We start from the raw sequence: 25,610 nt of genomic DNA, 5'->3' as shown, positions 1-25,610 counted from the left end.
TAGGCACTGGGCTAAGGTTCACTACATAATCAACGTGCACCCGTTTTTACCTGCAGGATTCTGTTACAGCGATCAATACCACAAATTGTTGCCCACTTTACCACCTTTCAAGAGTTTTTGTAGTTTGTCGAGAATTGCTAATTTGTGGCCGCTTAAGGACGATCTGCCACCTCTGACCTCTCACCGAAGGGAACACAATCATTCCCATTGTCCCAGATGTTTCTCTGGCAAAAAGTTATGTTGAATATACAGCTGAAAACTCTACAGAGGTTTTGACATTCTCCATGGACTCGATGGGGCCCTAGGAAACTGTTTAGTCACCTAATATAAAAAATAATTTAAGGCAGAGGCGGATGTTAAAGATGTGGTCACAAATCCCGTCTTTGAATTTGAGTAGTAGCATCTTTTGAGGGCTTAAGTTTATTGTATCCTTGATGTGCTGGGAATGAGGTAAGATGCGAAAGTGACTTCTATAAGGGAGAGAATATTAAATTACTTAGTTAAATGGGTGGGATAAAAGTAACTGAAATATAATAAAACAAAATGAAGGAGTTGCACAGGCTATGATTCTTTACCATCCAAGAAAGCCTGTGTTGAAACCTCTGGTTAATAGACGACATTCATATGTGCCACCTTTAATGGTCCCTATGTCAGCGAAAGTGTTTGAAAGGCATGGGATGGGCCTGGGGGACGGCGGATGATCTTGGGGGCGTCAAGGGGACCCCTCCCGTCTTAAAGCTGACTGGAAATCACCTCAGTCGTGCCCTCACGGGGACGCATATGACGAATCTCCCTCAATTAGGCACTGGGCCTGAGAGGGCTTAGAGCTCCATTTGCACAGATTTATCCCCGCAATAATGCGCGAGCGCGCGCGCGCGGCGGGCCGCTCTCTGGGGACCCGGCGCGGTTCAAGGCCCGCTCCCACGGGCGCCTTGAGGCAGCGGGTTTCGGCTGACGCGCCTCGTCCTCGGCGGCCCGGGCTATATAAGCGGGCCGTCTCCTCCACACGCATTCGCTCGGTGAGTTGACAGGTGAAGCGTGTTGCCAGCAATGGACCCCCGGGCTGTCGTGGTGTTGGTCTGTCTCCTCGGGAGCCTGATGAAGGCGCAAGGCCTGGACAGCGACGCCAGCTCCAAGCAGCCCTTCGAGGAGGAGCCAGACCGCTACTCGGACAAGATGCTCGAGGCGCAGGTGAGGGCGTTTCTTGAGCCTGGGATAGTCGAGTGAGAGAAACTTTGGGGAGGCTAAGTGCCCTGCTTTACGCCTGTAGCTTCCTGTCCAGTTTCTAGACGTCGTGGTCCCTTGACAACTTTTAGGGTCTGGTCTGGGGCAGTTTTCAAGTTGTTGACCATCTTGGCATCTGTTCTGTGCTTGAACCAATATTGCACGGCGTCTGTGTTCTGCTTGCTCTGTGTGTGATGGAAACATGAGCGGCTGCGCAGCCATGTACCTGTTGAGCATGGAAGGGGAGCTTGCACAACTGATGTATGTGCGCTGCAATTTCTGCTGCTGTAAGTGGAGCGTGTGAAATTGTTGCACACGCTGTTCCTGTTGTGCATGTGTACGGAGAGCGAGGACAGCTGCTGCGCATGCGCTACCTATTCGGCAGGTACAAAGGGAGCTTACAGTGCACAGGTGTTGCATATGTTGTACCTGTCAAATGTAATTGTATGGACAGCTGGCTGCTCTGCACACGAACTACCTGTTAGTTGATGCAAGGAGACCTTGCTCCGCTTATGTCAGTGAAGGACGCTATTTGTGCCAGAGGTTTCTTTGGCTTCTTCACGAACAGTATCTGTTCTACAAGTTCAAGTAACGCTAACACGTTTGTGTTTGAGGTGAGCTTGCACATACTGCCGTCCATGCATGCAGAACAAGTACTGCGTAGGCACAAGCTGTGAGGGTCTTCATAACAGGCAAAAATACAGCGGGTGCAACTTCTGTGCAAGCTTTCCCTACGCCTAACGAACTGGAACAGTGCATGCAACAGCCAGCTAGCTGTACAGTGTATTGGTACAGCGAATGCAGCAGCTTAGCACCCTTTCACCTGCTGTCTTGGTCTCGCGCTGAGATACCACTGATTATTGCCTGTATTAAATTAAAATAACATAACAATTCATATAACATAGCATGATTGCTCTGTTGCTGTGCCTATTCTGTGCTTTAGGAAAAACTTGCAGGCAATGCGCCTGAGACTTTATTTGTTCTGCTTCGGTCTTAGGGACATGCACTGCTGCTGGTTTCTGCCAATGTAAACAACGTTTGCATTGCTGCTTCAAGTATTCGGTATGCGTAAGGGAGCTATGCATTGATGGGACCCGTCACCCGTGCAGTTTTGGGGTGTATGTGTGGGAAGCTTGAACAGATGCTGCGAATGCTGTGTTGTGTTTGCGTCGAAGAAACTTTCAGAGCTCCTGCCTCTGCCCTACTTCTGTAAGGGAGATCTGTGCTGATAACTCCTGTGCTGAACCCTTTCCCATCTTTGCATTGCTGTGCCCTCAGTCGGTTTGGGAACCTGGTAATGCTGCCTTTTTGTGTGTGTGGGTCTGTGGGGGTTGTAATTTGTAATTCCTAATGCGATCCAGTCCTTTTATGTGTGATACTTGCACTACCTCTGCCCTTGCTCTGTTATGTGTGAGTGGTAGTCACTATGTAGTGCCTATGAGGCAAACGTACATTACGGCTTTACATGCTCTACATGTCAGTCCGTGAGAGCTTTGCACCACTGGTGCACGTGCGGTACTGGTATGTCGGTAGTAGGGAATTTTATGACTACTGTCTGTGCTATATCGGATTCTTGTTTGTCAGTGTAGAGTACACTGCTGCAGCTTGTGTACATTTCTCTTCCCCCCCTCCTTTTTCCCCACTCAAATGTACCACTTTCTGTAAAATCACTAAGCACAGTTAGCTCTCAATAGATATTGAAGGTGGGCGGGACATCCTGGATTTTATGTTTTTTTCCCTTTAACTTAGATGCTCCGAGTGCTTGTCATTGAAATGCAAAAAAACTGGACATATAACTTCGATCAACCTAGGGTCGCAGGCAGATGATGGTACAATAATTGTATTTGATTTTACCATGCTTGTCCAATTGCTGCATCCTTTTATTTTCCTAGCCCAAATCCTGTTGAACATTGTTAGTTCTGATATCAGAAATAGCCTGCAATAACATATTACTTTTGAGTTCTTATATCACAAAGTTAGCTGCAAGACTGGAACATTGTCAAACCTCCACCAGAACAAATCAATTGCTACTTGAAAATACCATGAAGGGAGAGCTTTCTTGTAGGTGAACTTTCTCCGAACAATGTAGTCATTTGCTCAACATATCAGAGTAAGAAGAATTTACAGACAAATACACCAAAAATATTTCAATTTACCTTGGCATTCTATGACCTTAAAAGGCCAGAAAACTAGGTGTGTGTGAATTTTGCATGATGTAATTATGAAAAATTATGGAAAAACTAGGCAAAATGGAAAACTGGCATTTGATTATGTATTTGAACACACAAAACATCTAGTTGCGATACAAGGAAGCATTTTGTGCTAAGAAGAAAGTGGAAAAAACCTAAAAAAAAAAGCACCACAAACAAAAGACACTCACGTTCTGCTTTTAGCATCGCTCCCATTGGTTTGTGGTAAATTTATACCACCAATGGCACATTTTCACTACATTTTTAACGCAAATAGGGCATAATTTCAGAAATTTCACGAAGCAAGAGTAACATGAAATTACGCTGGCGTACAAAAATTTTGCACAGGCCTGCACAAAAGTGCTTGACGTCTTATACTATCCTTAGGCCTTATGGTGGGCACCTCCATTGGAGTGGAGAAGCGGAACCCTACTTAAAAGCCCCCCAAAGCCCCAGAGATGAAAAATAAAAAGGTAATTTTTTACCATTTTATTTGTCATCACCCCGTCCTGAAATGAGTGAATGAATGAGTGTCAGGACGGGGCCTGCTGAGTGGCAGCAGGGAGTAGTTGTGGGCAGAGTGCTTCCTGTGCACAGTTTAAAGTGTGCATGTCTCTTTGGCTAGCCTACTTGCGACAGGCAACCAGACATGCCCATTTCAATCTCTCAACCCAGTTGTCTTAGACAGCTGTATTGAGAGAAAGTGCCGGCCACCAGTGCGCTGAGGAGGGCAGGGAGAGACCCCTTCCTCCAATCCAGGTGCTGCTCTCATGCTGGTTAACAGCATGTGAGCAGCACCAGGATTGGTCAAGGGTGTTTGCTGATGTGCACAGCCGACAAAAGAAGAGGTCCAGAGGGGTGGACATCTTCGGTAAGTGTTTATTTTTTTTAATTTCATCTGTGTGCACTCCCCCTCCCCTTTGATGCCAACAAATCACTGGTAGTAGGGGTGCTTTGACTCTTCACCCCTAAATGGCTCCATCTTTGTCACCCCGTTTGCTCTTTCTAGGGTACAGCTGTGGGTTGTTGGTGTGTAGTTATAAAAACACTTTGTATTCTCCCAGCAATTGTGGTTGCTTCTAAATAGTGCTTTGCAAGTATGTTCCAGCCACCTGATCTGTGTATGAGTGAGATTTCCTCATTCAGTTTGTAGTGCGTCGCATGACCTGCAAATTCATGCAATATAGGAATCTGGATATTGCCACAATCTGTTGCCCTGCTGCAGTCTAGGAAAGGGGCATGTTATTTTGTGATTTGACAGAAGTGTTTGTGGTGTTACACATGTATCTGCTGCATTGGTCAGGAGTCTTGTGTTGTTTTACTCTGCTACTGGAAAACAGTACATCTGTTGTACAACATTACTGTGCAGTACTGTTTACTATGGTCTGGGAATGCTGTGCTGAGTGTGTGTTTTTCAATCCCTGTTGACGGTTTACTGTGTTGTGATTCTGGTTGTGGATTGCGACTCGCCCAGCTTTCTGCCATACAGCAATGCTAGCCAGACCTGTTTTGTGCGATAACACTACTACTGGCCAATACTGTTTTGTAGGAAACAGGAATGCTGCTCTGCCCTGTTCCTGGGTTACAGGAAAACTGAGAAGAGGAAAGAGGGGGGGGGGGGTCTAAGGGAACAGTTTAACGACCAACAACAGTTCAAATCCTCTATATCAATCAATTAGAAACATATAATGAACTGGTGGTCACGAAGAGAAAATTTAAGTGAGAGAACAAGAACCGAAAAAAGGGAAGAGAGAGATAACCAACAGTGAGTAGACTGAACCTGAATCTACCAACAGATGTGAATGTATAGAAAACAGGAACAAAGACCAGTCTTTTGGATTTCCATCAACTGCCAAGGGAGGCCAGTGTCATCACTTGGACATCCTTAGGTCTTGTTACTACTCCTCTAAGCCTAGAGGCAAGCGTAGTAGCCAAGGTGGAAAAAAAGGCAAACAAGAACAAGTCAGACAGAGAGATCGACCAAGGTCGGTCACGAGTATCTCAAATGATGGAAAACATTGAAAAAGGAAATTGCAGTGCAAGTGAAGGTTAAAAAAGGAGTTGGGAGGGAGAAAAGATTTTTAATGTGTGTCTCTCTGCCAATCCAGTTAAAAAGCATGTAGCAGCAACCTTGAACAAATAAGTTGCATGTACAAAAGGGTCAATCTGAGGGTCAAACAAAACTGTCCAGCACTGTTATCAGTGATACGCGAATGCACACCAACCATTTTGGGATGTAGTACAATGCTATTCTGCTTTGATGCATGAATACCGACTGGGCTGCTTTCTGGGATTAAGGAGAGCTGGCCAGCAATTTTCTGAGATGCAGTAATTCTTGCCTCAAAGTTTTATGGGATGCAGGTATCAGGGGCTTCTCCTCCACTATGACGGAGGTGCATCGCACTACTGCTTAATCAGAAAATGATAAATAAAATGATAATAGAACACTTTTATTAAAATGTTATTTTTATTGACTCGGCCAAGTTTGCCGAGTCGGGGCCAGGTCGCAGCATCACCAGTGGGGGGTGGGGGTGAGTAGTGGGCCCTGAAAGTGCGCATGTCGATTTGGCTGGCAATCCGCGGCCAGCCAAACTGACATGCACACTTGGATATCTCCAGGCTATTCATTGGAGATATCACCAGGGCTCAGGAGCACATGCTCCCAGTCACTGCTGGAGCGTGAAACTGGACAACTCCGCCCCCAATCCCAGCGCTCCTCTCATGCTGGGAGTAATAGCATGAGAGAAGCGCTGGGACTGCGCGGTGAGCTGGGCGCCTGTGCTCATGGGAACTGCAGTGCTAGGAGCAGCGAGGCTCGGGAGCAGAAGGTAAGTGTCTATTTATTTATTTTGTATTTATTTTTCTCTGCGCTGCCCCTGCACTGTCCCACCGCGTAGAATGGACACCAGCCGCGACCGGCAGGGATGCTGCATAGCCATGTTTTATGAGACATGAAGCTACTGCACCCCACGGTCCCCTGACATGTACAAATGCTGCCCAGACAGATTTCCGGAGTTACAAGGACACTGGTTCTGTTTACTGGAATGCATTTATTCTGCCCAGCACTGTTTAGTGGGTATGTAAATATTACCTAGAAATTATTTTTGGGGATTGATGTCTGTTTGCGCTTATTTTTTGTTTGTGTTTTTTTCCGATTCTCTCATTTGCAACAGGATGGCGAGGAGCACAGTTTTAGGTCCCAGTCTGAGGAACGACTGCTGAACAACCTGATGCGGTCACTGCTCCACTCCTCCCAGAGACAAGCTCGGAACCCATCCTTCCTCTTCCAACCACAAAGGTAACTAAAGCCACACGGAAATGGCCAAAAAGACACCTGTGGAAAAAACCGTATGAGCACACATAAATACACATCGCATTATCTCCTTATGATGCTGTCCTATGCGAAATTTCATATTGATTAATAGGTAGTGCTTTCCAAGAGAAAAAATGTCCAGCAATAAATATTGACCAAACGGCTGATCTAAGCGTACAGTGTATATTCCGTCACTGTCATCTACATATGATGCCTTATTACTTTCATTTTTGGATATCTGTATGCATACGTTTCTCTGCTGTCATCAACATGAGGTGGCAAAGAGGCGACAGGGGTGCTCTCCATTCACATAATCCATCAACATACGAAGCCCCTGCTCCAACACCCTATGTGTACTATAATTGTAACCCTGTGTTCATTCAGCCCAAAGTAGAATGAGATCAGGTCAGCCACTGTCTGCTTCAGCAGAGTGTGTTCCCGGTGCAAACGTTAGCAGCACTGAACAGGGGTGACTACTATGCTGTAAAAGTAGGAGACACCTCTCATTAGCAACAGAGCTCTGGACACTGGATACTCATTCAAGTGGCAAGGGCTTTTGAACATAGGGCACCACTATGTGCAGCAGTGAGGGATTGTCCATCTAATCTACTGTCAACCAAGCTCAGTAGCTAATGAATACCACTGATACTAGCCAGTTTCATGTAGGGTATTCGTGTCACGTTCCTGCACAATTGTCGGTCCGCCTCTCATAAAGAGCATCCAAAATTCTCTGTCTTGTAATAGTTAAAAAATGTGTCCCAGAAAATATCCATACTTTACTACATGTGGTAATTAGGCGCATGGGTAAAAGACTGGGGCATGTCACGATCTGTTAGTTACATCTGGCCTCCAACTGTACCATTTTGGGAAAGGATTATACAACATGGTTTACTGGACAACTGTCTGTACTTTGAGGCTCCTTGGAAGACTATTGTGTGCCACCTGGTAGCTTCAGCTACCACTGAGCCCCTGCGGCTGCAGCATAGCTGAGCTCAGCCTGGTGCTGCTCCTACAAACTGGGTGAGAGGCTGAGCAGGCCTAGACCCCAGAGACTGAGTGCAAGTTTCAGGGGGTGGGGTGGGTGGAGGGCTAGAGATACAGCTTTAGACCCTACCTCACACTGTGAACCTGAGAGGTGGTACCCAAAGAAAGGGGTGGGGACACTTGAACAAACAGGTGGCTGGGGTAATTGGATTTGTCATCAGAGGCTCATAAAAGCACAAAGACTTGCACCCGTGATTCAGGTATTCATGTATTATTGAATGTGTCGTAAAATTCTTTGTTTTCTCTGTCATGAAGTACTTGTCTTTTCTACAAACGTTGACATTGCTCTTATGGCACATTGATCTTATTGTACTGTTAGGGAGGTTGTATTGAAGCCTGAGCAGCCGCACACTAACCTCCCAGAGAAGCCTGTGACCAGGAACATTTATTTGGGCCTAGTGTAGATTCATCATTGGAGAAGATGAAAAAAGATACTGATACTACCAAATCAATGGGAGCTTTGCAATCGCAAACTCCCAGAAGTTCCTTTTGTCGCTCCTCTTATAGGGGCGCCTCTAGAGGTTTTACCATTGATAACTCCTCTACCTCCTATAAAAGTCCCACTCAGACCTCATCTACCAGAGGTTATTACAGAGGAGGCTACAGGGGCAATAACAACAAAGGTAGAGGCAAAACTATCAGTACACGCACTGCCTCCACCTCCAAATAATGACTTCCCTCCACTCCCCCCGGACCATTGGTAATAAGTCCCTCTTGGTAACAATGGACTTGGATGTTCTTACCAAATTGTGAGTTGGTAAGGTGTCTTTCAGTGGTGTGGGTCCATAATTGCCATTACAAACCATTGGTCGGTTACTATCTCCCAATTTGGAATGGTAACCGATTTGCATGTGGAATTGGGTCGTCTTCTGAACCCATCCCGTTTGGGAATCAGGGTGGCAACCGCTGTGTGGTTGATGGGGCAGGAGGTAGATTGTGGCCCAGGGGACCATTGCCAGATCTCACTGAAGTTTTTCAAAACAGAAATCATTTCTTTTAAAACAAGGAGTCCAAGCATTGCACTGCATAAAAACACGTTTTCTGTATTGAAATGCAAATACAGGGAGCTGCCCCTTGAGGGCACCATCCCTGTCTTTGCAGCCATTAACTGGAAGTCACAAATTACGACCTGCTGAATAAATATTAATTAGGCAAGTAGCTCTACAACTAACGATTTGGTATTTTGTAAATTTATGTTCGAGGCATATGAGCTGCAGATCACACACCATGCATAGATCGCCATCTGGTGTTGAGCCCAGATGTTTGCCCTTTGTTGTTGCATTGGAATAAGTCTTTGAAAGTCACGAGATAGGTGACTCCTCCTCTGGACAATAGTGCGCATGGGCATCGACTCCATCTTCAGATTGTTTTTTTCTGCCAGATTGTTTTTTTCCGCCATCGGGCTCGGATGTGTTCGTCGCGCTCCAGTTCGGTGTTGTTACCGTCCTACCTTTTGACGCGCAATCCTTCACCCATTCTTCGATATTGTTTCGATCGCGTTTCCCATTCGACGCGCATCTCTACAAACTTGAACTCTTCGATTCCGGTCATCGACGCAAGGCTTCGGGTCTAGCTGTGCCATTAGGTCTTTTGGCTCATCAAAAAGTGTCCTCGATGTGGATCCAAGTTTCCACACGCTGATCTTCACGAGGTGTGTAACCTCTGCCTTTCGCCCGAGCATGAGGCCAAAGACTGTCCAGCTTGTGCCTCTTTCCGCTCCAAGAAAACAATACGGGATCATCGGGCTCGAAGAAGCATGGCTCCATCATCAACACCCATACCGGACGATATCGTCCAAGAAGGCATCAATGTACTGGAGCAGGAGCAGATCGAAGAGGGCAACATTAGCGCCTCCGAAGCCGACGACACCGACGTCGAAGACAACCTCATCACTCCAGGGCAGCAGGTCGTAAGTACTGACGTCGACCCCTCCCCCTCCCACCCATTCATAAAAAGGCTTCGGTAACACCTTCACTTTCGGGCCTAGGTGCACACGAGACAAAACTTCCCATGCCCTGCCTTCGGGCTTGGCAAAGAAGTCAACACATAAACCTTCAGGCCACTCGGGATCGAGCCAGCCTACCGTCGGTACCGAAACCCCATCCCCGGCACCAAAAACAAAAGACAAACCCAAAGAGAAATCACTGTTTTCGTCCGCACTGATGTTTGCTGTAACACTTTTTGCCCTAAGTGGGATGGGTATGCCCAGACGTGGGTCCCTTGCTCACTGTGCCACTGGATTCAAGCTAGCCCGGCTGAAGAAGGGTGACATACCCTGAAACCGGTCCCAGGATCCTTGTTTCCGGTCCAAGGAGGATCGGGCACAGGGTCAAGACTGATTTGCATATGGCTGGGTCCAAACTGGGGTGGCGTAGTGGGCAAAAGAACAATGGATTTAACCCAGATCTTTTGACTGGGGGAGAATGTTTGCATTGTCAGCATTCCGTCCATCATTTGTTTGCTGTAACACTTTTCGTCCGCACCGAAGCCTGGTTCCACATCGGCGCATTTGGCACCGAAATCCACTGGCATTGAATTTTCCGATCCGAAAAATCAGCGGAACCAAACAAACCAGTTCCAAAGACCACTGGCACTGAATCTTTGGATCCGAAAAAATCATCGGAACCAAACAAACAACCGGTTCCGAAGACCCCAACGGAACCCAGGAAAACTCCTGATTCGAAACCTAAGGAGCTTAAAACAACTCCAAAACTTGTGCCACACAAACAGTCTGACCCGAAAAAATCAGCACCGAAAAACACACTCCAGAGGAGGAGCTTTTTCGGCCTGATCTAACCCAAAAATATCTTGAAATAGGCCCAAAGACAGGTCAACTTATACTTAGTCCTTCCAGGAAAAAGAAAATGGACAAACCTGCACCAGCTCCACGCCCTTTAAAGAAGAGAGACATTGCCACTTGTCCTTTAAGAATTCCTTCTCCATCTCCTCCTCCACACCACATCTCTCCTATCCTATCTCCAGTATCCTCACAATCTCCTCCACCTCAGGATGATGACACCTCTGGGGAGGAAGGGGATGATGAACCTTTAGGGGAACCTAGTCAGCCTAATATCCCAGATGACCCATGGGACCATTATGGCACACCAGATGTTCCTGATACACCACAAGATGATATCTACCCATCTAGACCATCCCCTCCAGAGGACACTATAGGATTCACTCCGCTCATACACAGAGCTGCAGAATACCACGGTGTGGCTTTGCACACAGACCCTATAGAAGAAGATTTCCTCATGGACACTTTTTCACCATCTCAAAGGTCCACTTCCATTCTCCCAATGTTAAAAGGGGTAATCAAACACGCTCCTGAAGTCTTTAAGAATCCTGTAAGGGCTAGAGGCATTAACCCCAGAGTGGAAAAGAAATACAAGTCTTCCCCAGCTGACCTTGTTTACATTAAAGGGCAGCTTCCCTTAGATCCCTTGGTAATGTTCAACGCCAGGAAAAGGGCTAACTCCCAAACCTCAGGTGATGCTCCACCTCCTGATAAGGAGTCAAAACTGTTGGACACATCAGGTAAAAGAACAGTGTCCCAAGTGGCCAACATATGGAGAATTGCCAACACGCAGGCTTTGCTGGCTAGGTATGATAGGGCACACTATGCGGAACTAGAGACCCTACTACAACACCTTCCAGATCAATATTAAACAAGGGCCAATGATCTCCTCCAGGAGGGCAGACTTATAACCAATACCTCCATTCGATGTGCTCTGGATGCTGCAGACACAGCGTCCCGAGCTATTCAGACCAGTGTCCTTTTGTGCAGACATGCGTGGCTACGTATTTCGGGGTTCAAACCCGAGGTTCAAACTTCCATACTAAACCAACCGTTGACCAAGAACATTTATTTGGGCCTAGTGTAGATTCAACTTTGGAGAAGATGACAAAAGATACTGATACTGCCAAATCAATGGGAGCTTTGCAATCGCAAACTCCCAGAAGTTCCTTTCATCGCTCCTCTTATAGGGGCGCCTCTAGAGGTTTTACAATTGATAACTCCTCTACCTCCTATAAAAGTCCCACTCAGACCACATCTACCTGAGGTTATTACAGAGGAGGCTATAGGGGCAATAACAACAAAGGTAGTGGCAAAACTATCAATACTTGCACTGCCTCCACCTCCAAACAATGACTTCCCTCCACTCCCCCCGGACCATTATACTCCGGTCGGGGGAAGATTGCTACAGTTCCTGCCTGTCTGGAACACCATTACCATGGACAGGTGGGTGAGACAAATCATCCAATCCAGTTATTGCCTAGAGCTCACTTCAACTCCCCCAAACATACTACCGAAACAGCGTCCAATATCAACAGAGCATTTAACGCTTCTAAAACCAGAGGTGCTTTCCCTCCTACAAAAACATGCAATAGAACCAATTCCTCTGCATCATCAAAACACAGGTTTAGTCCCTGTATTTTCTCATTCCAAAGAAGGACGGAACCCTGAGGCCCATCTTGGACCTCAGACCATTAAACCTCTACATACATCCAACCATTTTCATATGATCACTCTTCAACAGGTCTTTCCTCTACTCAAACAAGGCGATTTCCTTGCCACCTTAGATCTCAAGGACGCCTACTTCCACATTCCCATACACCCTGCTCACAGGAAATATCTTCGATTTGTAGTGGACGGTCAGCATTATTAGTTCAAGGTTCTTTCATTCGGAGTCACCACAGCACCCAGAGTCTTCACAAAATGTCTGGCAGTGGTAGCAGCCCACTTAAGAAGACAACAAATTCACGTCTTCCCATATTTGGACGACTGGCTCATAAAAGCCAAGTCGCATATCCAGTGTGTAAATCACACACATACCACAATCCAACTATTTCACGACTTAGGGTTTACAATAAACCTCACAAAGTCTCACTTGCCAACCGTCCCACATCCAACAATATCTAGGTGCCACAATAAACACCTCAAAAGGCCTTGCATATCCCAGTCCAGCCAGGATAGCAAGCATGCAAGCCCTTATAATGAAATTCCAGACACAACACTCAATTCCAGCTCGAGTGTTTATGCAACTAATAGGGATCATGGTCTCTTGTATATTCATAGTACCTCATGCAAGACTCCAGATGCACCCCTTACAGTAATGCTTAGCACGTCAGTGGAACCAAGCTCAAGGTCATCTAACAGATCTGGTGTTGGTGGGCGGCCGCACACATCGCTCTCTGCAGTGGTGGAACACCCAAAATCTTTCCAAAGGACGACCGTTCCTAGAACCGGTTCCACAGATTGTGCTAACAGCAGACGCATTACTCACCGCTGGGTAGGTCATCTACTACATCACACCATACAGGGCACATGGACACCTCAGTCATAGCTACTCCACATCAATCATTTGGAGTTACTAGCAATCTTTCTGGCATTAAAATCATTCCAGAAACACATAATTAGGCAAAGCTGTCTTAGTCCGGACGGACAAAATGACAGCAATGTATTATTTACAAAAACAGGGGGAGACGCACTCTCTGCAGCTCTCTCAGCTAGCACAGAGCATATGGAGGTGGGCTATTCCTCAAAACATATTCATTTTAGCCAAACATCTTCCAGGAATTCAGAATCAGATGGCAGATCTGTTAAGTCGTCAAACACAACAGATTCACAAGTGGAAACCTCATCCACAGGTTCTTCAACCGTTTTTCCAAATGTGGGGGCATCCAGAGATAGATCTCTTCGCCACACATTAAAACACAAAATGTCCAAGCTTCGCCGCCAGATATCCACACCCATTTTCCAAAGGCAATGCGATATGGATGAATTGGTCAGGCAGATTTGCGTACGCTTTTCCGCCTCTCCCACTCATTCCATTAGTGGTGTGCAAGCTGCAACAACAGTCACTAACACTGATCCTAGGTGCTCCAACATGGGCCAGATAACCATGGTACACAACATTGCTGGAAATATCAGTAGTCCCGCACCAAAAACGACACCTCTCCCTACAACTCTTAATACAGAACCATGGAGAGATCAGACATCCAGATCCAGCACAGCTCAAACTAGCGATCTGGCTCCTGAAATCCTAGAATTTGGTTACCTCAATCTTCCACCTGATTGTATGAACGTTATCAGAGAGGCTAGGCGTCCCACCACTAGATCCTGCTATGCAGCCAAGTGGAAAAGATATGTTATGTACTGTACCAATAACAACATCAATCCTCTAGATGCGTCCATTCAACACATCATATGTTACCTGCTGCATCTTCAAAGATGTAATCTACCATACACATCAATTAGATTACATCTCGCTGCCATAGCAGCTTACCTACAAAATAGACAACATTTGTCATTGTTCAAGGTACCTGCCATTAAAGCATTTATGGAAGGCCTCAAAAGAATAGATCCTCCCAGGGCACCACCGTCTCCAGTGTGGAATCTAAACATCGTCCTCACTAGATTAATGGGTCCTCCATTCGAACCTCTACATAAATGTAAGCTACAATTTCTTACATAGAAAGTCGCTTCCCTTGTGGCCATTGCATCTCTCAGAAGAGTCAGTGAATTACAGGCACTGACTATTCAAGAACCATTTTTACAACTCCATCATAACAAAGTGGTTTTCAGGACAAATCCCAAATTCCTTCCGAAAGTTATTTCTTCCTTCCATCTCAACCAATCTGTTGAGTTGCCAGTGTTCTTCTCGCAACCACAAACAGTAGCAGAAAGAGCTCTTCATACACTAGACGTGAAAAGAGTACTCCTTTACTATATTGACAGAACAAAACCTTTTCGCAAAACAAAACAACTTTTTGTATCCTTCTTACAACCACATAAAGGCAATCCCATATCAAAGTCTGGGATTGCAAGGTGGATTGTCAAATGTATACAAATTTGCTATCACAAAGCAAAACGTACACTATCTATTCCCCCTAAAGACCACTCTACCCGCAAAATAGGGGCTTCCATGGCATTTTTAGGGAACATTCCCTTAGATGATATCTGCAGAGCAGCTACATGATCTACACCGCACACATTCACAAAACACTATTGTGTAGATGTGCAGGCAAAACAACAAGCTAGTGTAGGCCAGGCTGTACTCAAAACACTATTTCAGACTACTGCAACAGATACTGGTGGTCACCGCTAAACAAGAGTACTGCTATGCAATCTATGCATAGTGTGTGATCTGCAGCTCATATGCCTCGAACGGAAAATGCTACTCACCAGTATGCATCCATTCTTGGCATGTAGAGCTGCAGATTCACACACGCCCACCCACCTCTCCAGCTACCTTTATCTGTTCCAATATTATCTTAATTAGATACAATATACATGGACATCTATTTGTTTCTCACAAAAATCCATCATTTCCCCGAAGATGGAGTCGATGCCCATGCGCACTATTGTCCAGAGGAGGAGTCACCTATCTCGTGACTTCCAAAGACTTATTCCAATAAAACAACAAAGTGCAAACATCCGGGCCCAACACCAGATGGCGATCTATGCATAATGTGTGAATCTGCAGCTCTACATGCCAAGAACAGATGCATACTGGTAAGTAGCATTTTCCTTATTTGTACATAGGACTGTTAGGAAAATGAATGAGTGTTCGCAAAAAGTCAGTACACAAATTGTGATATTTCTTTGTAACCACATTTTTAATACATCAAACTTAAGTTTCCTCTGCAATATGTATTGCTTTGAACTTTGATGTTCGAGGTTTGGCTTCATAGACAATATTTTACATTGTGTGAAGTGACAGCCTGAATTGTCTATTCAATTGCTGTTCAATAATCGGTTTTTCCCCATTAATGGGAATATACCAGGTATTAGTTCAATAAATAGCTAGATTGTGAAGATAACGTTTAGGTGTGGTGTATTGCTGATTGCAGGGCTACTTTCTGGGTGGTAGTTCATATATTCCACATTGATACCCCCCAAAATTTGAAAACATCCAGTTGCAATTTTCTATGCTAGCATTTGGTGGCAAACTATGTACTGCATGTGAACCCATGAGAGAAAAAAGCTGCAAAACAGTGGTTACAGTTAAGTAATGTTCTCCACCATAAATCACAGCACCAGCCAGGGCTTTGTTTAGTCTCACTATAATATGTGAAACAGTAAGTGAGAAGTGTATTTTGTATCTTTTTAGTCTCTCCAGACTCCACAGGCTCATTCTTTGATATCACAATTTTGAGACAGACATCTTTCTTTCGTTGGAAGTTCTGACAGCTAGATTAATCATACATTGGAATGGCTGTGATGATCATAGCAATTAGAGCAAAAGTAATTATTTAGCAAGCATTAGCAAAGCCATCTGGTCTGGTGTTGGCTGCCAACTTTTGACTTTGCCAGTGTTGGTGAATGCTTCTTGTAAAACCGTACCAGGGGACAACTTATTATGTATAGTTGGACACTGTGCAGAGCAAAATGCTGTACTCCCAGAGAGTGGATGAAGTGGGCCGTTCCTGTGCCCCATGCTGTATGTTGTGGGTGGACCTAAATGTGGCTGATACACTGACAGACTGTTTGGTTTAGCTTCTCTGGGGATATTTGTAGTGGAAGGACATGGGTGGAATCCTGGGGGTTCGGAATGTGGTATGGAGGCCCAGGATGGCAGCTGCTGCCTGGAGGTCGGCGTTGCTGGGGTTGGAGAGGGGGGATGAAGGTTCTCATGAAGTTGTTGATGAGTATCTTTGTGTGTTGAAAACTATGGACAAGAGGTCTAACCCCCCAAAAAAACAGTACTGGAACGGCACAAGTTTTTACAATGGTCACAATTTCAGGAAGCAACCTTTACAACGCAACTATTACAACGCACTACACTTACAACGCAACATCCATTACAACGCTTGACACTACAACGCATACCATTACAACGCATACCATTACAACGCAGACACTACATCGCATGTCACTACAATGCAGGCATTACAACGCATACCATTACAACGCATACCATTACAATGCATACCATTGGAGTTAGAATATTAATTTTTAACCCCTACACTATCCAACACTTACCCTACTGTAGCACCCCCTGGAGTTTGAATAGTAATTTTTAACCCCTACACTATCCAACACTTACCCTACTGTAGCACCCCCTGGAGTTAGAATAGTAATTTTTACCCCTATACTATCCAACACTTACCCTACTGTTGCACCCCCTGGAGTTAGAATAGTAATGTTTACCCCTATACTATCCAACACTTACCCTACTGTTGCACCCCCTGGAGTTAGAATAGTAATTTTTAACCCCTACACTATCCAACACTTACCCTACTGTTGCACCCCCTGGAGTTAGAATAGTAATTTTTACCCCTATACTATCCAACACCTACCCTTCTGTTGCACCCCCTGGAGTAAGAATAGTAATTTTTACCCCTATACTATCCAATACTTAACTTAAATGCAATGTAACATTATGCGTTGTAATGGTATGCGTTGTAAAGGTAGTATGCGATGTAATGGAATGCGTTGTAAAGGTAGTTTTTAAAAATGCGTTGTAGTGTCATGCGATGTAATGGAATGCCTTGTAGTGGATGTTGCGTTGTAAAAATTGCGTTGTAAGTGCATGCGTTGTAAAAGTATGCGTTGTAACGTCATACATCCCACAATTTCTGAGTGAACCAATTGAAGACTTCAAGTCAGTATTACAAACCCTTGCAACAATGTGTAATTACAGGGAGTTTAAAGAGACGGAATCAACTCATTGATTGTTATCTACTGAAGATATGGATTCAGAAAAGGCACTTACGATTGCTAGGAGAATTGAACATTTTAAATACTGTGTCAAAGAAATTTGTTAAAATGCTAATGTGCATGAAGTAAAGTTACTGGTGAAACAATCTGACAAACCACGAGAGAAAAGCCACAGGAGAAAGAGAATGTTGTAAATCGATCACCCCAAGCTGTGGGTGTATGAGAGAGGTTTGTTTGTGGGAGGAGTGGGCTGACTTGTTTTCAATGTTGGGGCAAAAGTCATTTAAGCAACAGCAAGGATTGGCCCCCTGTTGGAGGGTCATGTTTTAAGTGTAGCAAATAAGGACATTATGCCTGGGATGAACCAAAAAAGTCGAACTGTGAGTGCAATGGAGGATAAGGAGAGTGAGTCTGATAAGAATTTCGTGTTGACATTATACTCACCTGAAGAAGTGGAGAGACACTGGTAGAAATTGCTTCTGTGGAGTCGGTGAGGAAAATAAAACTACTTCATTGTGACATATTGGTGAATGTTAAAATAATTATAGAGTAATGGCCTATATAGGGTCCCCTTATACTTTGGTTTTTATAGATGACTTTAACAAGTTCCAAATACTCATCTGGAAACCTCCCAAATAAATTATTTTGCCTATGGGGGAAAAAGAGTGGAAGTTTTAGGAAAATTCTGGGCTGAAAGAATTTGAGCACAGCTGAACACAAGGTACTATTTATGTGATTAAAAATGGTCGAATCTATTAAGGGTGGGATGAGCAAGGTGAACTCAATATTGTACTTGACCCGAATCTCCCGAACATGTAATTTCAAAGATCAGGTTATTCAAAGAGAATGAGTTGAGCACATGCTTGGTGAATGTGAGTGGATTGGGCAGTACCCCGGTGTGTATACGAGTGAGTTGGGAAAACTGAAAGGGTTCCAACATTGTATTGTTCTGTAAGAAAATGTGTGCACAGTATGGCACAAAGTATGTAAGGTGCCTTTGGCTTTGAGGAAGGAAGGAGTTGAAAGATGAGCTTGAAAGTGTATCTGTGTTATGTATAATCAAGCCTATTGAAGGGTCTGAGTGGCTTTCCCCAGTACATTTAGAATTCAAAGTTGATATGTCTGTGAGATTGTGTAGATTTGCAGGATTATAATAAAAATATTTGGGTGGACCAGCAACCCCTCCCAAATTTCATTGTAATGTTACCCACTCTTGATGGGGATGACGTGTTTACTTCCCTAGATATGACAGCAGCTTAGTACCAAATAGAATTGTGCAAGAAGTCAAGACACTTAACATCTTTCATGATACCTGAGGGAACCTGTCATTACGTGTGCATGCCATTTGATTTAGATGCAGCCTCCCCTGTATTTTCAGAGGTTGATGGGTAACTTGTTCAAGAATGTCCTTGGTGTAGCATATTTCCAGGATGACATATTAGTTTATAGAAAAATCTAAAAGAACATGAATTAAGGCTAGATGAGGTTTTGCAAAACACAGGAAGAGTGGACTTGCGTCAAGGGGGGACAAGCGTAAATTTAGTCAGCTCGGTGTGGACTGTTTGGAGCACCACATATCTAGTAAAGGAATGGAGCCCAAAGTTGACATTCTGAGAGCTATTAGGATACTCCCTCCCCTAATGATAAGGATCAATTTAGATAATTCTTAGGGCTCATTGAATATTATTCAAAATTTGTTGCGAATTTTGCTGCAAAAAAAGGTGTGCTTATGTACACTTAAAAAAGAAAATGCTAGATTCTTGTGGAATGATGAGTGTGACAGGACCTTAAATTCCATCGTGAAGGAAATTATTGCAGTACGGCCCCTAAAACCATTTAACACCTGTGATATGTGCTTTATTACCACAGATGCCAGTAATTATGGCTTAGGGGTTGTCCTCCTGCAAAAAAGAAGAAATGGCGCAAAAGAGATTTTTGCCTTTGCCTCGAGAGCCTCATGGGATGCTGAACATACTTATTCTTCCATAGAGAAAGACGCTTTTGCAATGTGGTGGGGTGTTAAGTACCAAGTGTGGTGGTAGAGCAACTCCACGTATTGCCAAATGGCAATACCGATTGCAGAAGTTTCAATACAAGTTGCAGTATGTTACTGGAGTGCGAAAGTTTGCAGCTGACTGTTTGTCCAGGTTGCCCTTGAAGAATCAAGTCCATGAAATAGACCAGGAATTTGGGGATGTGGAATTTGTGTGTGTGGTTGATGCTGTATTGAAAAGTTCACTTTCAGAGGAGGAGTGGAATAAAGCAATTTATGAAGGATGTATAAAAAACTATCAGCCGACTTCTTTGTTGCCAGTTCCCACAAAGATCTTGGAGAAACTCCTGAATATCCCGCTGATGACCTATTTGGAACAACTTTTTTTGGATGCTTCCCAGGTTGGATTCAGGAGTAAGCACAGGACTTAGACTGCACTGTTATCTGCAGTATATAGCATCCGCTCCATGGTGGATGCAGGACAGCCTACGGTGCTGATCCTTCTGGATCAATCTGCAGCCTTTGACACCATCTCACCCACCTGGTTGGTTGATCGCCAGCAGGAAACTGGGATCGCAGACTCAGCACTGAAGCTTCACTCCTCCCTTCTGACGAATAGGTCACAGACAGTGGTGGTGGACCAATTCTATTCTGAACCCATAGCTACTCCATATGGGGTTCCTCAAGGCTCCTCCCTCTGTCCCACACTGTTTAGCCTATATGTTTCTGCGCTGGCCAAACTGATTAGATATTTTGGGTTAAAAGCCTTATCCTACACTTTTGACACGCAAATAATTATGTCTATCACAAAGGATATAGAGGCATCTGCTACCAACTTCAAGAACTGCATGCAACTGTGGCTATCTGGATGGCAAATAAGACTGCTATAGCCAAGCTGCAGCTTGTCCAGAATGAGGTGGCGAGACTCATTCTTGATCTTTCTAAATCCCATTCAGTGTCTGAACCAAATCGTAATTTGCATTGGATTCTGGTTAACAAATGATTCACACCCAAAGCCTTATGCATTGTTCACAAAGCACTACACAATTGAGGATCTGATGGAATTAAGAACCTGTTCCAACAATACATGCCATTGAGACAGCTGTTTTCTGTAGGAAATTTGCTGGTTATTCATAACTTTCAAAAGGCAAAATAGGGGGGGGGGCTTTTCTGTGGCTGCATCCAAGCTCTGGAATACTCTTCCTTATTAATTTCCTGGATGCAAGCCTACCTTCCTTTCCATATGGCTTTAAAGATCTGGCTCCATCAGCGCCTCAGGTGATGGCAGGACACTGATAGAGCATTGCGGTACTGATGGAGGTATCAAATGGGGGGATATCAGTACCCCCTCCTCTATTGGTATTTATTTCAAGAGCCTGCCAGATTTGGTGTTGGACTTTAAAAATGACTGACTGATTGCATGCCTTATATGGCCAACGATATATGGAAACCACTGATATTAGTTCATGGAATAAGAAAATCAGTGCTGAATAAGATATATAAGCCCTGACGAAGTTCAATTGATTCTGAACGTAACACGTTGGCTAGATGCTTTGGTTGCTGGACTTTATATTTTGAAGTGAAATTAAATAAAGGAATCATTTTTTCTATAAACAGACTTGAAGATTTGTTGACTTTTCCTTTTGGGTGCACCATTCCATTCTGCTTTGAACTTTACTCTGCTCTGCAGCATTATCATTCAACGGCTAATATTGGAGGTGTAGTGCACCAAGCCATAACTATCTGGAACTGTGTCTCCGGTGTGGTTGAAAGGTCCACCATTGTTGTGTGAAATTCTTTTATGGAGTGATGCACAGGTGTGAGATTTTGGTTGTACTGTGCGGTCTTAGTAGTAAAATATTGAATCTTGCTCATGGAGATCATTTGGGCATACTTGCCATGAAACGAAGAGCGAAGGAAGAGTTTTTGTGGCCAGGTGTAGACAGAGATATTGAACATCATGTCAGGGAGTGTTGTGCATGTGTTTTGCTCGATAAAACACATGTAATTGTGCCCCTTCCTGCACACCCATGCAGAGTGACGTTCTACCACAGAGCAATTTGGCATTGGACATTGCTGGACCTTTGGCTATCCGGGGTGCTACTCCTAAATATGTTTTGGTCCTAACAGATTATATGTCTAAATGGCCTGAATTTAAATTTGTGGAAACTGTGAACAATGATTGAGTTTTTACGGGAGGTATTTATCAGGGAAGGTTATCTAGAGTAGCTGGTAACTAACAATGCAACCCAACTTGTGTCTAGGAAGATGGAGGGATTTTTAGAATCAGTGGGGATTAAGCACATCAGATCCTCCTCATAACATCCCCACAGCAATGGACTGGTGGAAAGATTTAATCACACCATTAAAGACCAATTGCAGGTGGCACTAGTCAATGTGATGGCTTGGAGGGAAGGTATTCAATACATGCTTTGGGCAATTAGAACAATGCCCCACGTAAGTACAGGTATATCACCTTTTTGATTGTTGAGTGGGAGGGATTTCGGGTTCCGGATTGAAGGAAGAGTGTGTGGATAGAAAGGTTAGGACTCAAGTAAACCAGAACATGTTGCGAACGTTAGAAGTGCGGTACAAAGTAAACCGCACTGTTGAGAAAAGTGGAAAGAATACTACCGGTGAGTGTGGGAGTTTGGGTGAGAGTCAAGAAACCTCTTTTTGCAACCGAGGGGCAACCCAAGTTCTTTGCACTTGTCAAAGTTAAAGAGGTCAGAGACTATGTTGTGGTGTTAGAGAATGGTAAGATATGGAACAAAAGTATTGTTGCTATCATGCCTGATGCCATGACTGCGTATGTGCGAGAAACGTTAAGCAATAGTACGGACTATGGAAGAGATGTGGTGACAGATTTGGGGGGCGTTCTAAGACAGTTCGGGCTTAATCTTTAACTTTCAAAATTTATAGATTATGTAATGAACAGACGAGCTAATTTTGACCAGGATTGCATTCAGTAGTAATATGTTTCTTTAAAGTTTGTTATTGTGCTAGCTGTTAGTATGTCACAGTTAATTTGAAAATAAGATACATGGCAGATTTTTATCATCCATTTCATGTTTACTGTATATTGTAAATAAATATTATTTGTGTTATTGTTCACATTGCAGCCAAAGTCATATTTAAGTTGTCATTTGTTTGATTCATTTCGCATCTGCTTGTTAGTGTGTAGGGAGGGGGATGTGTTTGGTTTAGCTTCTCCGGGGATATATATGCGGAGTGGAATGTGGGGGTGGAATCCTGGGGGTTCGGAGTGTGATGGGGAGTTCCAGGACAGCAGTTGCTGACCGGAGCTCGGTGTCACTGGCAATAAACAGAGTTCCTCCTTACATATGTGTTGTCCTCCTTTTCACCGATCAGTGGACGAAGAGTGCTGGTGACAGCCCCTCTAAGTATATTATATCAAATCAAAAGGTCATGGTTAACGACAGAAAATAAATCCCTCCAACACAAAGACTGAACACACAGCATTTTGAGGGTGGCAGTGTTGGCAGTAGTTAACAGCATATCCAATGTCTGTCATGATTATTAGGCAATAGAAACAAACCGTGTTGAATCAACCACTAGCTAATCTCATGTGAAGCTACTGAACTGCCCTCAAAAAAGAGATGCCTTCCATTGTTTGAACTGTAAGAAGCTACACATATTAAGAATATGTTTCCTTTCTCAAAAGGAAACATCAACACAGCAGAAGTCCAAACTCGATACTTATCTTCCTCTTTCCTTTGAGAGACGGGCTGCAAATGACCAAGGCTCTAATGCCGCGAACAGTTAAGACCTTAATGTTGTTTAAAATGTTAAATGTAATGAAACCGCAATACCTATAATTAATGCAAAACACATCTGATCTGATTGTGTTCGTGTGAATAAGATTTACACATCTCTTTATCTATATATTTCTCTCACCAGCGTTAATCTACATGCATACATTAAATCAAGTTACTTGTTACAAATGTCAATAGCATTCTCAGTGGCTGATTTTTTAATGTAAAGGTCAAATGATGACGGCGCTTCTCGAACTGACCACACTTTCTTCTATGGCCTACACCTGCGTGACACTCTACTTCATTTGCCTTTTTGCTTATTTCTTTTTCTCTCTCTCTTTCCCACACCTACTGTAGGTTTGGCCGGGAGACCAGAGGAAGCTCCACTGACGATATGCGCATTCAGTTGAGGGGTGGGGAGTCGAAAGTACCGCAGTTCTGGAGCATGGCTGTACCCCAGCGCTTCGGCAAGAAAAAGTGAAGACTTCCACCACTGAACCACCCAGAGGCCAGTTGCAGATGAGACAATCTGATTGTGCGGGTGGCGCTCCTCCACAAGTTATAGCCTTGAGCCTTCTCACTGTGGACTGGCACGTACACAATATGGACTACAAATGAATGCTTGTGCGAACATGCCCATCTCTTATGCCCAAGTGTTTTTTCTGGCTGTGCTGTGGTAATAAAGTTTTCACAAATGCTACGCATAGTCCTCTTATAAATGCATTGATGTTGACTTTCCAGTCTGGACAAGCAAGCCAGTGCAAACATCCTTTCTGAGGAAGGAGATCCCTTAGCTTATGATCCTTTTCTGTCCATAAAAGGGAAATACTGCTTGAACCTTGATTCACTACCATTGCTCGAATTTATTCTAAACCGTTTAAACAGACTACTGACGTACATCCAGTGTCTATTTTATTTGTGGGAAGTAATGCAGGGGCAACGTGTGGCCATGGCGGATTCCATGGTTACATGTCGAATCTTCCATTCTGGTACAGTTCACTCACACTTCAGCCTCGTCCAATTTAAAGCCTGCACATCAGACTAGTAATCTACGTTTCTTGTCCGTTATGGACCTTATCCTCCTATTTAGTATTTTACTTAGTTAAATAACAACACTTTACATACTGCAAGCCTCAACTCGGTTGGCTCCAAGTGCAGGTTTTGCTCTTGGTTGGAAGTGTTCTATTACTTTAATTTATGTTATACATCACTTTAATGCTGCATTGCAGCCACCTTGGAGATTAGGATGCAAAGTCATTTTTCACCCCAGACCAGGTGAATGTCAGTATTGCTGGTTTGTTTGCTTCACAGGAGCTGCCCTGAAAAAAGGAACTTCCCAGTGCAATGTGGATAATCATGTACAGTAGGCTGTATTTCAGCATGAAGATTGTGGATAAATAAAAGGAGGAGAACTTCGCAAAGGGTTGACTTCCAATCAGCTGATAGTAAATTTTTTAGGTTAGGTGTGTCAGCTACCCGTGGGAATGACTACACAAAAACAGGTTCTTAAACATAGTTATGAAAAAAACTATGGAGAAAATGGACAGTGGTGTTAAGAATCTGTGTGTAGAACGAAGGGCCAAAGTGTAAATAAAACTCATCACCGCATACACTTTTCTTTAAAAAAAAAACAGACTCATTAAAATAGGAAACATGAACATTTATATATATATTTTTGCTACTATTATAACTCTTTTGGTTAGAGATTCAGTTTGCTGCACCTGCTAGAGAGCTAACTGCTCTTGTATAGATAAATGTTCTTTTTTAAATAACATTTATTTCCATGCATGTATGTCTATAAAATCAATTGTTAGGGAGATGATTTACAGACTGATTTCTATATCTATCTGTCTCCCATGGTTTTATCATTATTATGACAGTCCCAACCTCACTGCAGAGCTTTAATATTTGCCATTGTTTGATCAAAGTTCTTTTTCTGAAAATTTAAACAAAGCCTGAACATTTTAGTTTCAGTCAGTGCCTATTCTTATCTCTCCATTTCAGCAAACCATTTCTCCCTGCTGTTAACACAATGTTTGAAGCTCCTTAGCTGCTGACTTGACCTCCCTCAGCGCTGAGCCATTTTTTATGAATGATTGAATTTGCATTTCTAGAGCGCATGGCTACCAGAAGGCCTCCCAGCGCTAGGAGCGGTGACATCGTAGAACTACAGACGGTCTTCAAGGAAACAGAAAAGTTTTCAGAAGTTTTTGAAAAGTCAAATAGTTGTCCTCAAGACGAATATGATTGGGTAGCTGGTACCACAATTTCGCAACATTGTAAGAGAACAGACGTCCACCACTCCGGGACCTTTTTAACCTGGGAACTACTGCAAGGTGCTTATTCCCTGAGCGCAAGGACCTATTGGGACAGTAGGGAGAGATAATAGACCGAACAATAGGTG

General features: G+C 43.9%; 1 protein-coding gene across 1 annotated transcript; it reads left to right on the top strand.

Moving 5' to 3' along the window:
• The first annotated feature begins 1,004 nt into the window (after positions 1 to 1,004).
• NPFF (neuropeptide FF-amide peptide precursor) lies at positions 1,005 to 23,904 on the top strand. The gene is made up of 3 exons (XM_085654703.1): positions 1,005 to 1,191; positions 6,587 to 6,711; positions 23,564 to 23,904. The coding sequence occupies exons 1-3, from the start codon at positions 1,051 to 1,053 to the stop codon at positions 23,685 to 23,687; spliced, it is 390 nt and encodes a 129-aa protein (XP_085510829.1). The 5' UTR covers positions 1,005 to 1,050; the 3' UTR covers positions 23,688 to 23,904.
• The last annotated feature ends 1,706 nt before the right edge of the window (positions 23,905 to 25,610 follow it).

This window comes from Triturus cristatus, chromosome 4_1 (assembly GCF_964204655.1).
Source record: "Triturus cristatus chromosome 4_1, aTriCri1.1, whole genome shotgun sequence".
NCBI lineage: Eukaryota > Metazoa > Chordata > Amphibia > Caudata > Salamandridae > Triturus > Triturus cristatus.
The sequence above is the reverse complement of the archived record's forward strand: the minus strand, read 5'-3'. Positions and strand labels throughout refer to the sequence as shown.